The sequence below is a fragment of the Cebus imitator genome, unplaced genomic scaffold, assembly GCF_001604975.1.
Source record: "Cebus imitator isolate Cc_AM_T3 unplaced genomic scaffold, Cebus_imitator-1.0 Scaffold73, whole genome shotgun sequence".
Lineage (NCBI taxonomy): Eukaryota > Metazoa > Chordata > Mammalia > Primates > Cebidae > Cebus > Cebus imitator.
The window spans coordinates 5,727,407-5,741,585 of NW_016107388.1; the positions used below are offsets into that span (position 1 = coordinate 5,727,407).

A 14,179-nucleotide genomic window follows, 5' to 3' on the forward strand; every position below is an offset into this window, starting at 1 on the left:
GTGGAATCAGATGAAATGGTTTCAATCATAGAACATCTTTGCTTTCTGGCTTTAAATACTGTATCTGTCACTGGTTCCTTTACAGTACATGATATGTTATTCCAAAATGCTTGAGGTTTCAAATTTGGAATACCACTGATAGAATCTAGCAAAATATTTCTTTCTTTTTAAGTGTTTCTTAATTTTATCTGTGATTTTTATTATTATATTTTTGGTTATATAATTAAAGCAATTGAGAAAAATGTTAATTTTGCTGAAATGCTTATTGTAGTATTTCTTAGCACATGTCTATATAGTGAAATGTTTTCTAATCATACAGGAACAGGTAAATTTGTTCCAGTCAGTAAGTCAAGAAATATCTGCTTAGCACCTAATATATGCCCTGAATTATGCTAGTTGATATGGAGAATGTGAGGAAACCATTTGGTGACTTTAAAGTTTCTATTTAGAAGCATTGAAAGAATTTGAAGTAGAGAAAAGCGGTGACCTTTTCAGAAGATGCAAAAACCATGGAACCTGCAAAGTGTAGTAAAATCACAAGCTCTGTGCCTGTGAATTACTGGGAAAGGCGAGTCAGAATGTTTTAGAAGAAACTTAACAATGAATTAAGTGGGCCTATAGTCAATAGCGTGGCTTGTGCTTTCTCTGGGACCTGTGAGTGAGAAAAGTGGTTGAGAGATATAGCAACATCACTACTTGGTGATTCTTCAACTGGAGGAAAAAACATCTCTCGCAGAAGCCGTCCGAGAAAGAAGCACTCAGTCCTGGGAACCAAGGGAGGGGTCATTCATTCCTCTGGTCAGTGGTAAAGGCTTCTGTGAAGAGTAAAGTGGGTAGAACATTCATTAATTGATCAAATTGAACAACTCGAACTGTAATTACCAAAGCAATGTAAGAGAAGGGACTTTTCCTGTAGCTTACTTTACTTTTTATTGTGAAGTGATTTCAAATCTACTTTAAAAATTACAAGAATGGAACAAAGAACTCTAATTTCACCCAGATTCCCAGTTGTTAAGGTTGCATTTCATCTAGTTTACCATTCCTTGTTAAAAAATATATATGTATGTATGTATGTGTGTGTTTTAAGCATTTGAGAAATATTTACTGACATGATATCCTTTTATTCTTCGGTTATGTAAATATCTTATTCACCATAAAATTTTTACCCACTAATTTTAGGATTCATTGATGATTCTTGCCTTAATCAGTTATTACTGTGATGGTTGCCAAATGGTGATGTTTATATTCTATTGTTATTTCTCTATTAATTGGCATTCTACTACAAGGTAGAACTTTTTCCTTCTCCCCATTTCAAAATTTCATTTATTTATTTATGCCAGTGTGTACTTGCAGATTCTTATTTTATTTGATGGGTTAATCTTTTGTAAACATAATTTGCTTTGATGCTGAAATCATCCTTCATTTTGTCCTGTAAGCCTCTGTGTCACTGTCTATTCTATGAGGACGTCTTTACTTTCTGATTTGAGAAGATGTTTCAGGCTTACCTAGCATTTTCTTTTCCTAAGCCCTGGAATTACCTATTTCTTGAGGAGTCCTGGTTTAATTTAGTGGAGAATGGTGTTTGGACACCAGTATTTATGTGAGCCATTCAGAGAAGTTACTTTCCTCGCTAATGCCCTCTCACTTCAGCTCTGAGGCCACTTCCCCTGATGTGAAAAGCCCATGCCCCTGCTTTCCCAATATGCTCCCCAGTAAATGTTTCCAATTTGGGAAATGCTGAGTTTCCCACATGAGTTTTGGAAACACTGAATTTTTCATTCGTCTCTTGGAGAGTCACAATGCAAATAAATATAGCAAAGGCTCTGGGATGCCCTGTGGTAAGGAAGTCTGTTTAACAGCATTTCTAAAACTAAATTCACCATGGAGTCATATTTTTCAGGTAAAATCTATTAACATTCTATGAAAGGAATACTGTGCATTACTGTAGGGGTTTGAGGCATTTGGGGTTTGATTTAGGAAAAAGATATGACCATGGTGCAGAGGCAGTAGCACACATATTTTATTAGGTGATGTTGTGACAAGGTTGCATGTGGAGGAAGTCCCCTCCAGCAGGAATATGCCCAGAAGCCAGAGTGCAGGTCTATACTCAAAAGAAGAGGGCAAGGGAGCTCCCTAAGGAGCCTAGGTGATGCCTCTGAGTGCATAGTGGGGGACATGTGTCAGAGAGCCCTGAAGGGACGGTTATGATATGTTGCATCCTAAATATGTAAAATAATTTGTTCCCCAATGAGAGGCAAAGTATCTATTTGCAAAGCTGAAATAGTTTCCTTGTGTTTGAATGATCTTTGCATAGACTGGAATTTGTCAGACACAAGCTGTTTGACTTTGTTTAGGTAGAGTCACTTGATAAATACATAGACCTACAGACATTTTATTACCATCTCTTACACCTATTCAAGCTTATGGAAAAAATTCTGTATAGATGACTACCACCTTCTGCCTGGTAATTAAACTCCAGTCATTATTTCTTCTCTTGTTATTTCATGGGAGTTTATTGCTATACAGTACAAAATTTTATTCCTCCCCATGCATTTGCTCAGTGGCACAATTCAGAAACCTTTATGTCTTTTGTATAGTCCTCCTTATCAGTATTTCCCTTTTCTTATATTATATGGACTATGCTAATCAAATTAACTTTATATTTTAGGACAGGTTAGGACCAAGGCAATTTTAAAATATATAGATTTCAGTTTGTCAGGGTGGGAGGGAGCGCAAGCTTCTCCTTGGACTTCGGTGCTAAAATAAACAATAACACAGATATATAAAAGTATACAATTGTACTCATATTCGGAAAGCAATTGTACTCGTATTCAAAGTATTTTATCAAGTATTACTAGAAGAGTTGGTAAGAGTTGGAAGAGTTCTGTTGGTCATTTGAACATGCCAACATGACCAAGATGCAGTTCTTGTCTTTAAAGAACACATTCCACAATTAACCTGCCTATAAACCAGATTGGGCTTAGTTATCCATAAAGTTGTCATTGTAATTGTCCCAGTGAAAATGGCACACACTCTCTCTACATCTGTCTTCCAAAAGATTTATGGTGAGAACTAAATTGATTTCTCCCTTTTTTCAAGTTCTGAGCAGAAAGATTGGGTAACCTGACCTAGATGTTATGTTCTCATTACTGAATTCTAACATGTTAATTCAGGCATTGTAAGTACCACCATATGTCTGTTCCAGTCAGCTATTTTTAGGATATGTATTTAACCACATTGTTGAAATTTTTAAAAGTAATCCAGGAATTTTAAGTTTCTAAGAAATGAGAATGAGTTTTTATAGTAATGTTCTCTTGTGAAACAACTAATATTTGCTGTTGTAAATCAGCAGGGGGAGCTTAGCAAATGAACTTTAGTTTCTATTGAAGTCATTCCTAAAATTGTTCCTATTCATTTAGGAAATGAAAACAAATGCTGAATATTTTATGTGATAAGGCACTGCTGTGTCCTTTTCCTTTTTTTTAAAAAACATTTTGTTTATTTGCTTATTTTCAAGGAAAATTAATATATGTTTCAGTGAACAAATGGTTTTGGAAATTGACCCTTTTTCTCTTTCTCATCTATCCCAACATAAAGTTTGGCTTTGAAGATTAATATCAGTGTACTTTTTCTCAATCATATCAACTCATAGTACTCAGATTTGGCAGTTCTGTATCAGAGCTAAAGCAAAAGTCAAGGCTTTGGATATTTTTAGTATTGATAGAATAATACTAGATGATGCTTCAGTCTGAAAGCCAAAAGAAAATACTATTTCCAAAAAAGAAAATGATAGGTTTTACAATGACCAAAGGCTGCCTTCTGTGGACTTGGAAAATCTGAAAGTCTGTCATTATAAGGACATATGCCATGAGGGTTCCCCCATTGATGATCAACTATTTATAGCCAATAGCTATTCATCTTATGATGAACAATGCAAGCACTTATGGAATGTTATTGTTTGGGAGAAGCTGTTGTTTCTAAACTAGTGTTTGTGGAAATTAATCCTAGTGTCCCAAGTAACAGTGGGTGAAAACCTAGTTTCTGACATAGCATTTTGATCAGGGAACACCTGCCCATTTCATGATACTCTGGCACTTTGGGGCTTTTGATTTAGTGCTGGGTCTTGTGATGTCATTCAGAGTCTTAAACATTTTTTTCCTTGTCATGCTTTAGAGGCCTTTGTGAAGGTCTGACTTGCTATTTGAGTCATATTAATACACATTAACCAACTGTGCAGTCTAGCATCCAAAATACTATTATAGAATATTAATCCAAGTCACCATACTGATTTCAGGTAATGGGTAGCTTGGACCCAAAACAAGATGGCTATAACTGAATGTAGATAGATAGTAATTAACTTTGAATATTGAAAAAAAGAATGATAAGAACACATTTTAGCAAATGCTGTTAAATAAAACTAATAATTGTTTTTGAATCTTAGGCTTTCTATTTTTTTCTTCTCTGAAATTGACTTTGACTCTTTCAAATTGAGGTAACTTTAGAGTTGAAGTCAAAAGACTTGAAAGATATTTAATTTCTAGAAAGTTAAAAATCACTTTTTGTCTAGGTTTTTCTTGTAAAATAGAGCTCAGCAGTACTTGGTATCTCACAAGTTGTGAATATCAAGTAAAAAAAAAATAAAACTTAATCAGACCTTTTTGATTCCCTCATCCAATATGCTTCCCCTTCAGTCTTGTTTGTCTGAATAGACAGTGTCACTGTCCACCTAGGTATAGAAGCCAGAACCCTACGAATTTTTCTAGCTTGTTTTATTTCCCTTCCCTTCAAAATCCAATCCCTCAGGAATCCCCTGCTGACTCTATTGCTGAAACATACCTCAATTTTGTCTATTTTTCTCCATCTTATTACCATCACTTTACTCCAAGTTGCCATTTTTTCTCTTCTCTCTGCTCTATATGTCTCTTATGATAGTCTTCCAGCTCCCCCAACACCCCAGTATCCAGATTTCAAAGAGCAGCCACAGTGATCTCTTATAAACATCAGTCAGATCATGTCCCCTCATTTAATCTGTCCCCTGCCCACGTCTTTCTCTGCCCCTTCTCATGTGGTGGAAGCCACACTGGTCTTCTCCTGCTTTAGAGGTTCTTTGCTACACAATCTAAAGGGAGCCTGCATTTGCTCTTGATCACATCAGTTATTTTCTTTATAACACATCCCTTATCTGATATTTTATATTTGTTTATTGTCTGACCTCCACTGGAAAGTGAGTGACTTAAGAACAGGAACTTTATATTATTCAGTGTTATAATCCCAACTCCTAGAGTATTGCCTGTCATGTAGTAGATGTTAGATAAATATTTGTGGAATGAATGAATAAATGAAACACATTTTGTTATATAACAAATATTTATAATATATGAAATACGACTGGGTGCAGTGGTTCACACCTGTAATCCCAGCACTTTGGGAGGCCAAGTCTGGAGGTTCTCTTGAGCCCAGGAGTTCAAGACCAGCCTGGGCAACATGGGAAGATCCTTGTCTCTACAGAAATTAAAATATTAGCTGAATGTGCTGAACTAAGCTGAGATTGCACAATGGCACTCCAGCCTGGGTGACAGAGTGAGACCTTGTCTCAAATATACAGCCTGTAGAGTCTTGGAGGTTTGGCCCATTTACAGAGAGTTAGCAGTGAGATAAGGCCAGCGCCCCTTCTCTTGACCCATGGCCTGATGTTATCTCCAATGTCTGGACTGCTTCTGCAGCACATATTTGCTATGCATTAACTGGATAAATAGATTCAAGTAGGATAGGAATTCTCTCGAAACTTTTTGATTCTTCTAAGCCTTTGAGTTGAAGTGGGTCATAGGTTTTGGTGAATTTGTTATTATTTTAACCTACTGCTGCTTTATATGATATGGTGACCTACTTGATATGAGCCCCCAGGCTGTCCTGAGATTAACTAAATTAGGTAAAAAATGGCTTTTCTTTTTTTTTTAAGTTTTAAAGTATCTCATAAATATTTCTAGTTCCTTTTCATTTCCAGTTACTTCTTTATGTCAGGGTTCTAGAAAGAACCACATAAAGGAAAGATCGAGTTCTGAAATACAGTAAGAAAAATAGTTTGTTTTTGAGGATTTTCTAGTTCAGTGAACAGCAGGAAGCACCAGCTTCTTCTCACAAAATCTCCAGGCAAATGTTTAATCTCAAAAGACTCCAGTAGTTTATAGAAACATTCTCAAAGTTGTACCAGCTTATTTGAACCAAAGATAAATTCATGTATTTGATAGTCCCTCAGTCAGTTGTAAATACCATGGTTGGTCCCCTTGTACAGTCCTTGTAACAAATAGGGTGTTATCACAAGGCACAGGATGAGAAATAAGGACACTTAGAGTCAAGCTTTGACTTTGTGTCTTGTTTGCAAGAACACTTAAAGCATTCTCTGTGAATATATTTAAACCTTCTTACATTTTCATATTTCTGGCTATGCATAGAATATGCTAATGACTGACATGAGTGCCCCATCCACCATCCTCAGTACCAGATCTTATAGAGTACTGTTTGTGTCCAACAAATGTGTTGGTGACTATTTGCCTTTATTTTTTCAGAAAAAAACTTTGTGTTTATGGAATCTGTAATGAGAGTAGAAATATTGCTTTTTTTTTGTTTTATAGAACAAAGGTTTATGATATTTCAGAGCAGGATTTCTGAAAGGACTTTTTTCTCAAACTTTCTCATCCTAATGTATTCTTTGTCTTATATCCGGTGTTTATCTTACATCCAGTGTCCAGCAGAAAACTGGCCACATGGGTAGCTCTCAGAAAGTATTTGTTGACTCTGGTTCTATGTCATTTCTCCTCTAAGAAGAGATAAGATTATTTTTATTTATTTTGTTTAGGATTAAATAAAATGGGTGAAGGGTGTTTTATAAAAAGGTAGAATGCAAATACAGAGGGTGTCAATTGTTGTTGGTTATTAATTACATTTAGTCAGGTTGTGGAGCGAGGCTAAGGACAGAGGGCAGCTGGCTCACTCTGCCCTCAAAACCCTGAGTCTTTCGGTTACAGTGATGACCCTCCCTCTGACCCAGCTGGACCTGATCCTCGCTCCATTGCTATCTAGGTTGACATTAAAGACAGCCACTAAGAACCGTTAGAGGAAGGTCTCAGGGGAGGACATGAAAGAAGAGATATAGCCTTCGAGAGGAGCTGGGACAGTGCCAGTCCCTACAGTTTAAAGAGGAATGGTCTTCTTTTTCTTAAAAGTTCTCCTCTCAGGTACAAAGAACCAGAATACGAGTCATTTTCGGGAAAGCAGGCAAGGATTGCACAGGAACCCAGGAGATTAGAAGTGCTGGAGAGCTTCCTTGGGAGGAGGGATGCATGGGTGACCTGGCTCAGAGGACAGCTTTGGAATTCCAAAGCTTTGGAGGATTCTTTTTTCAAAGTTAGACATTTTTCCTTTTGTTTATGAACTCCTTGACTGATGGGATAGAGAATTTATGGAGGGGCCCAGGAGACAGGAAGCAGGAGAAGATACTTCAGATTTGCTAAGGGGAGGAGAGGTAATGGAGGCCATTAGTTGTCTTCCCAGCAGGTCGTGGTCAGGTCTCCTAAGTACTGTAGGAGTCAGGGAATTGGAGTAGAATTTTGCATTCTGGTAATAGACAATTGAGTGGCTAAATTTTTTCTTGTGCAGTCTCTTAGGAGGATGTTGAAGAGTGAGGAACAACAAACAATTCCAAATAATTGTTAAGAATTCTGATCTCTAATCTCTGAGATTAATTTTGATACAATTATTATTAATAACAATAAACGTGTTGAGCACTCATGGTATACATGATCACTTTTAATGTTTATGCCACAGCAAAGTAGATACTGTCATTATCCCAATGGAGAACACTGAAGTTTGGAGCACTAGGCAATTTCCATATCACATAGCTAGCATGTGGATCTAGAAAGAAGTGATTTTACTTCTAGGCACAAAAAATTACTCTCTTACTGTTAACTGGAAAATTAGATGTTCTGAAATCAAGCCCTCTTACACTATTCCTAGGTATCACCACCCATTCTTGAGAAAATTCTGCTTTGGGAAATAACTTCCTATGTCTAATCATTTACAGTTTACAAACTGTTTTCCAAAGGCATTTTGATCTTACATAAGGCACTTTACAACTTGGTGAGATATGATGCCAGTTTTGCAAATTGTGGGCCTGAAGATGACAGATCCTCTTGTGGAAATTTTATAAAACTGCTCAGCGAGCTGCCATGTTTGTGATGGTTTGTTTTTGAACTGCATGGTGGGAGGAGGTGGTTCTGACAATTTTTACTTTGAAAACATTTAATCTTTGATTTAACTCACATCACAAGACTGCTGTTGCTCACTGATCCACCAAAAAATGAGGTAAAAAACTTTCATACTTGTTTTCATTAATCTTTCTTAAATGTATGCATAGCTCACATTTATTTCAGTGGCTAATGGTTAAGGCCATACACCTGGTAAGTAGCAGTGCCAAGACATAAACCAAGGTCTTGTAATTCAAACCCAGGTTTGTTTCACTTGTCACATGACTTCTACTGAGTCCTGCCATTAGCTATCATAAAACTGGACTTAAACATCGTGGTTGTCCTGGAATTTTGTCCTTCTTACTAATTTAACAATTGAAAAAATTATTTTGTGAAAATAAAAACAAACACAACTGGAGATTACCTAGATTCTTTGTTTTTCTGTTTTGAGACATCATGACTTTGAAGGTAAATGAAACTCATTTAGGGCCCTTACCATGAAGGCTTTTGCAGTGGTGTTAGTGGGACTGCACTTAAGTCAAATCCATGAGGCTCTCTCTTATCAGTGGGCTCTTCTAAGGTTGAGGGGATGGTGGGGCCTCAGAAACCAGAGGCATCTTGCCAATTTACATTCAGAGGTTAATGTAGAAGAAGAACCTGTTGAAGTTTTAGGTAGTATGACCTTGTAATCACTTAACATTGTTGTAGGTTCTCAGAAACTATGACTTCAAGCAAAACTTGGTATAACGAAACTAATTTACCATAGGCTAACCAATATAAAAAAGAGTTAAATTTCTTTCTTTCCTTTTTTTTTTTTTTTNTTTTTTTTTTTTTACCTACAATGCCTGTCAGCTAATAACAAGAGTTAAATTTCCAGAGCATATTTCTGGTCCCAAAAACATCACCAAACTTCTTAAGTCCAAAACACTTCAAATATTAACTATTGAAATAAATGTGAACTATACATAAATTTAATAATGATTGATGAAAACAAGAAAGTTTTTAGCCCATGTTTGGTGAATCAGTGAGTGATAGCAGCCGCAGTTATGGTAAGTTAAATCAAGGAATAAATGTTTGCAAAGGGGAATTGTCAGGACCACCTTCGCCCACCATATAGTTCAAAAACCGTCACAAACATGGCAACTGACTGAGCCCCTTCTTCCTCTAATTGTTTATTGTACATTTGTATGATTATTATAGACATTACAAATTATTATTTGATAATCATTTTTATTCATTTCTTCATTTTTCAACCTGCTTATGCCAGTTCAGTGTTGTGGGTGGGCAGAGCCTGTCCTAGCAGCTCAGGGTGCAAGGGTGGGAACTGACCATGCCATCATTCCATTGCAGGGCACACTCACACCCACACCCACACCCACACACATGCACTCACTCACACACAGCCCCACACTCTCTCACACTGGGACCATGTAGACACGCCAGTTCCTCTAACATGCAGAGCTTTGGGATGTTGGAGGAAGCTGGAGGACCTGGAGAAAACTCATGCAGACTTAGGGAAAACATGCAAACTCCATGGAGACAGTGGCCCCTGTCTGCATAAAGAATGATATCATCCAAAGAGAACACTTCCAAGTTCAGTAGAATATATTATATTAACCTTTTTAATATTAATCTATGTGTGTGCGTGTGTGTGTGTGTTTATGTTGCTAATGTTAATAGGAAGTATGTATATAGCTCATGTAAGGTTTTACACATTTATTACATATAATCTCATTTAATATCCAGGGTAACCCTATGAGATAGTCATTATTTCTATTTTAAAGATGAGAAAACTGATATTCAAAGTAGTTACATGATTTCTCATGTCAGTTGGAAATGCCAGAGCTAGACTTTGGTCATGGTTTTTCTAGCCGTCCGGTGTTCCTTTCAAGACCTCTTTTCTGGAGCAAGTAAGATACAATCATCACTCATTAATGATCAGGTGCGCTGAGTTAGTCTGTAACCTGTGCTGACAAATACCTGTTTCATGTAGTTATTCATTTAATCATTCATTCAAAAAACGACCTAAGAACTGCCTTGTGAAAGCTTGAGGCAGTATCGACATGGGTAGGACATGGTCCCTTCCCTCAAGTGAGTCAAATATTAGCTGCTAAATCATGAGTGGGGAGGCTTGCTGAACCAAATTTGGGGCTCACAAAACACTTCTTGGAAGAGGTTATGTATAAGCTATGAAGGATGGGCAGACTCATCATGGTAATGAATCGGAATGAAAGCTGTTCTAAGCAGAGTTACGAGTGTATGTGAAAACTGACATGAGAGGCAATGTGGCCAGGTGAGGAACCATGAACAGATCAGTCCAACTACAACATAGCACATGAGGGAGAAGTTTCTAGCAAGATTATGACCCGACCATGAACTGCTCATTGTATTGAGGATTTGGGATTTTATACTGTAGGAAGGACTGTTAAAAAAGTTGTATGCAGTGTGCAAAATGATCAGATTTCTGTTTTAAATTAATCTCTTTAAACAGGCTAAAGGCAGGGTTGGAGGAGAGCAAGAACAGCAGCAAGCTGGAAGAATAAGCCACTTAAGAAATGGTGGCACCTGCTGCTAAGGCCAGGAGGTAAAAGAAAGTGAGGAGGGACCGGGACTTCTTATTTAGAAAATTAGCTGGAATCTTAAAAGGATGAGGACATTTTTATCTATTGTGTTAGGAGGCAAGGCAAACAATAGTGCAGTTACTTCTGGAAGTCCTCTGCTAGTCTGCTGGCATGTGAAGGTGAAAATGAAGGGAATGAGCCTTTGTATGGAACAGCTACCAAAGGGGAAGGCTGACGAGGGGTCTGTAGAAGATTCACTGGGCTTAGGGGAAAGGCAGCTGCCTGCATGTTGGAAGGTTCAGGCATTTGGGATATGGTAACTAGGGCTTTATTTAGAGCCTACAGATGTTAGAAATACACTTAAAAGGCATTCAATTTTTTTTTCAAGTTCTGATGTATTGCATGCTTTGGTGACTAATGTGAACACAAAATCTCCTTTGGAGTTCTCTTAGATTGCTTTTTTTTAAATCACTACCACAGGTGAAATTGAGAGCTTTGAATCTGCTAGAGTCTGTTTCAAATCTTCAAGCCTCCATTTTATTATCTATAAGATTGAAATAATTTTACCAGTCTGATTGGTTATGGTTGAAAGATAATTAAAATAAGCCACCTAGCGTAATATGTGGCAAATAAAAATTGCCTAATAAGCAACTGATGCTACTGCTACTAGTAAGTTGGTGCAAAAGTAATTGTGGTTTTGTCATTAAAAGTAATGGCAAAATGGCAAGTACTTTTGCACCAACCTACTACTACCACTACTAACAACCGTCACCACTATCGCCGTCGTCAGAGTGTGCAGTGAATTTTTGCAATCCCTGGGGTCCATTTCAAATTGCAGATTCTTTGAGAAATTGGGGATCACCCAATTTGGTCATTTTCTTCTTCTAATTCCAGGTGACCATGCAACATACGAAAAGCAAGAAGATCCTAGATTTTGCAGCAAACGTGTGGCTGTCTCAGATCCAGGCAGATGGAGATGTTGTCCATGAACTTCCTGTAGTAAAAGGAGGACAAGCTATTTTTCCACGTGTGTTATTAATCTTCAGTAGAATCTATTCCATAGACAAACTCTTTGGTAGTTGCTTAAATTTGCTTCTAAACTATTTTGTAACAGACTATATTTCCTGCTTCTAAAAGAGTTGTTTTACTCTTGAGAAGGACTTTTTCAGTGTCACAGCATGAGTTGCTGGTGGATCTGAGATTAAACGTAATCTCAGAATTGTTCTCGTGGCCCAGCTACAGTCACAGAGGCTGAGGCTGTAAGAAACAAGAAACGCCATGACTGTGACTCACCTAGCTTCGCCTGGGGCCAGCTTACCTCCTCATTTGATTTCTTTCCTCATCAAACCTTACATCATTTTAAACTTTAAACATAATGCACAATAACAGTCACCTTTACCACTAAAATACTAAGCATAAAATGTCCTCTTAAGTCATATATAGAAGAACAACCTTTTAAAAAATCTTTTGCTTCTCTTTCTGAAAAAGCAGTAAACTTGTGGCCATTTGTTCATAGTGTAAAAATGCCCATTTGTAATTAAAAATAATTGAAGCTCAAAAGTCAATAGACACAGAAGTTCAGATTAGAGGAATTCTCTCATATATATATGATATATATATATATATATATAGCAAAATATATATGATATATTTATATATATGATATATGTTTATCATATATTTTATGATAAACATAATTACATATAATCTCATTTAATATCCACAGTAACCATATGAGATAGTCATTATTTCACAACTCACATCAAAATATATATATAATATATATATATTTTACTATAACCTGAAAACGTATTGATCTGGGCTCTGTTTGTGTGGATTCCAAGGTAATGTATTTCCTCTTGTTTTCTCTCACTGTCGCTTTGTCAGTAGTCAGATATCAGGTTGACGTCTACACTGGGCAGCTGAAGCATGCAGAAACGGAGTCCGAGGTTTTCCTTTGTCTCTTTGGGGAGAGGGGAGACTCTGGCCTCAGACTGCTGCACAAATCTAACATGCCAGTAAAATTTCAAAGAGGACAGGTGAGTCCATATAAATAATTTCCCAGATTCTTAACAATCTCTCTCAAGATGTCCATATATGATTTAAAATTTCAAAGGTGCTTGGTACTCCTCAAATTTTAGTTTTAAGACATCTTTAACACATTTTCCGGACCTGACATCCTAATGTGCTTTGTTTTGGAAGTTGTTCTTGCAAGAAAAATGGGACAAACTAACCCAACAGTAAGTAATAGAACAAAGAAAAGATATAAAAATTAGTGATCGTGTGAGAAAAAGAAAAGAAATGAACTGAAAAGATGAGGAAATATATGTGTGTGTGTGTGTGTGTGCTGTCTCAGGCTTGAAAGTTACAAGGCATTATTTTAAAACAGCAGGCCATAGAAATGCCATTATGCTATATTTCATATAATAATACATTGGCCTTTAATCTTTAAAACATCTTGAGTGGAGCCAAGTGTGTTATTTTGACACTTAAGCCCTTCCTTATTTCCTTTTGTCCTTATAGACGAGCATAAGTCTTTCTATATATTAGTTCTTTGAGAAGTTACAGTAGAATATTATTAAGTTATTTTGTTGTATATGGAAAGAAGGTACTATTTGAGGGTCTGAAATTAAGTTTGGGGATTATGTAATATAAAGGCATATTTTAAAGGAAGAGAGACTCCTTAAACCAGTTAGAGGGTGCTGTTTTTCAGACCTTTTGTTGTAGTTTGTGAAACATTATGAAACGTTGGCTATCTTAAAGCTCACCTATACATTTTATTTGTCACTGTTGATTATACGAAAGCTCTCATCAGAATGAATAGGAAAGCTAGTTCTGCCATGGGTGAGACAATAGCAAAATTAGGTCTAACTTTTGCTGTCATGAATGAATTATTAATTTGATGCAGAAACAGTTTTAGATACCATGGTATTATTATTAATATTATGCTAAGTGATCAGTGAAGTGATCTACAGAATCCTGCTGGTTTTTGCATCAGCCCCAGACTCTTTCATTCAACCACTGGAGGATAAATGGTAGAGGCTTCCTGTCCCCTGGCTGCCTGCTAGTTGGCCGCCAGCATGTATCATTTTGCAGCAGTGCTGTATCATGGGATGTTACCTACTGAGATTTTGTAAGTCATCTTCATGATTGATCTTCCTCAGTTCATCATTGTGTTTAGCATTTTCCAGACGATAGGGAGGGTGTATTTATGGACTGAAATTAAAATTGGGTAGGAGATATAGTTGCAATCAGTGTATAAAGAAGAGTACAGTGAGGATTTAGTGGTATCTGCTTTGAAGTTTAGAATTAAAGATGTAAAAGTGTTTTTCTTCTCTGGTTCATTTTTGATTTTACATTTTCTGTTATTTTCCT

At 36.8% G+C, this 14,179-nt stretch overlaps 1 protein-coding gene across 1 annotated transcript in view; it reads left to right on the plus strand.

Moving 5' to 3' along the window:
* The window catches only part of RP1 (RP1 axonemal microtubule associated), a 262,671-nt gene that overhangs the window by 128,535 nt on the left and 119,957 nt on the right, over positions 1-14,179 (plus strand). The window contains exons 20-21 of the mRNA XM_037739712.1: positions 11,699-11,831; positions 12,692-12,843. Of these exons, the coding sequence (XP_037595640.1) occupies positions 11,699-11,831; positions 12,692-12,843 (285 nt within the window). The remainder of the gene's footprint in view (positions 1-11,698; positions 11,832-12,691; positions 12,844-14,179) is intronic.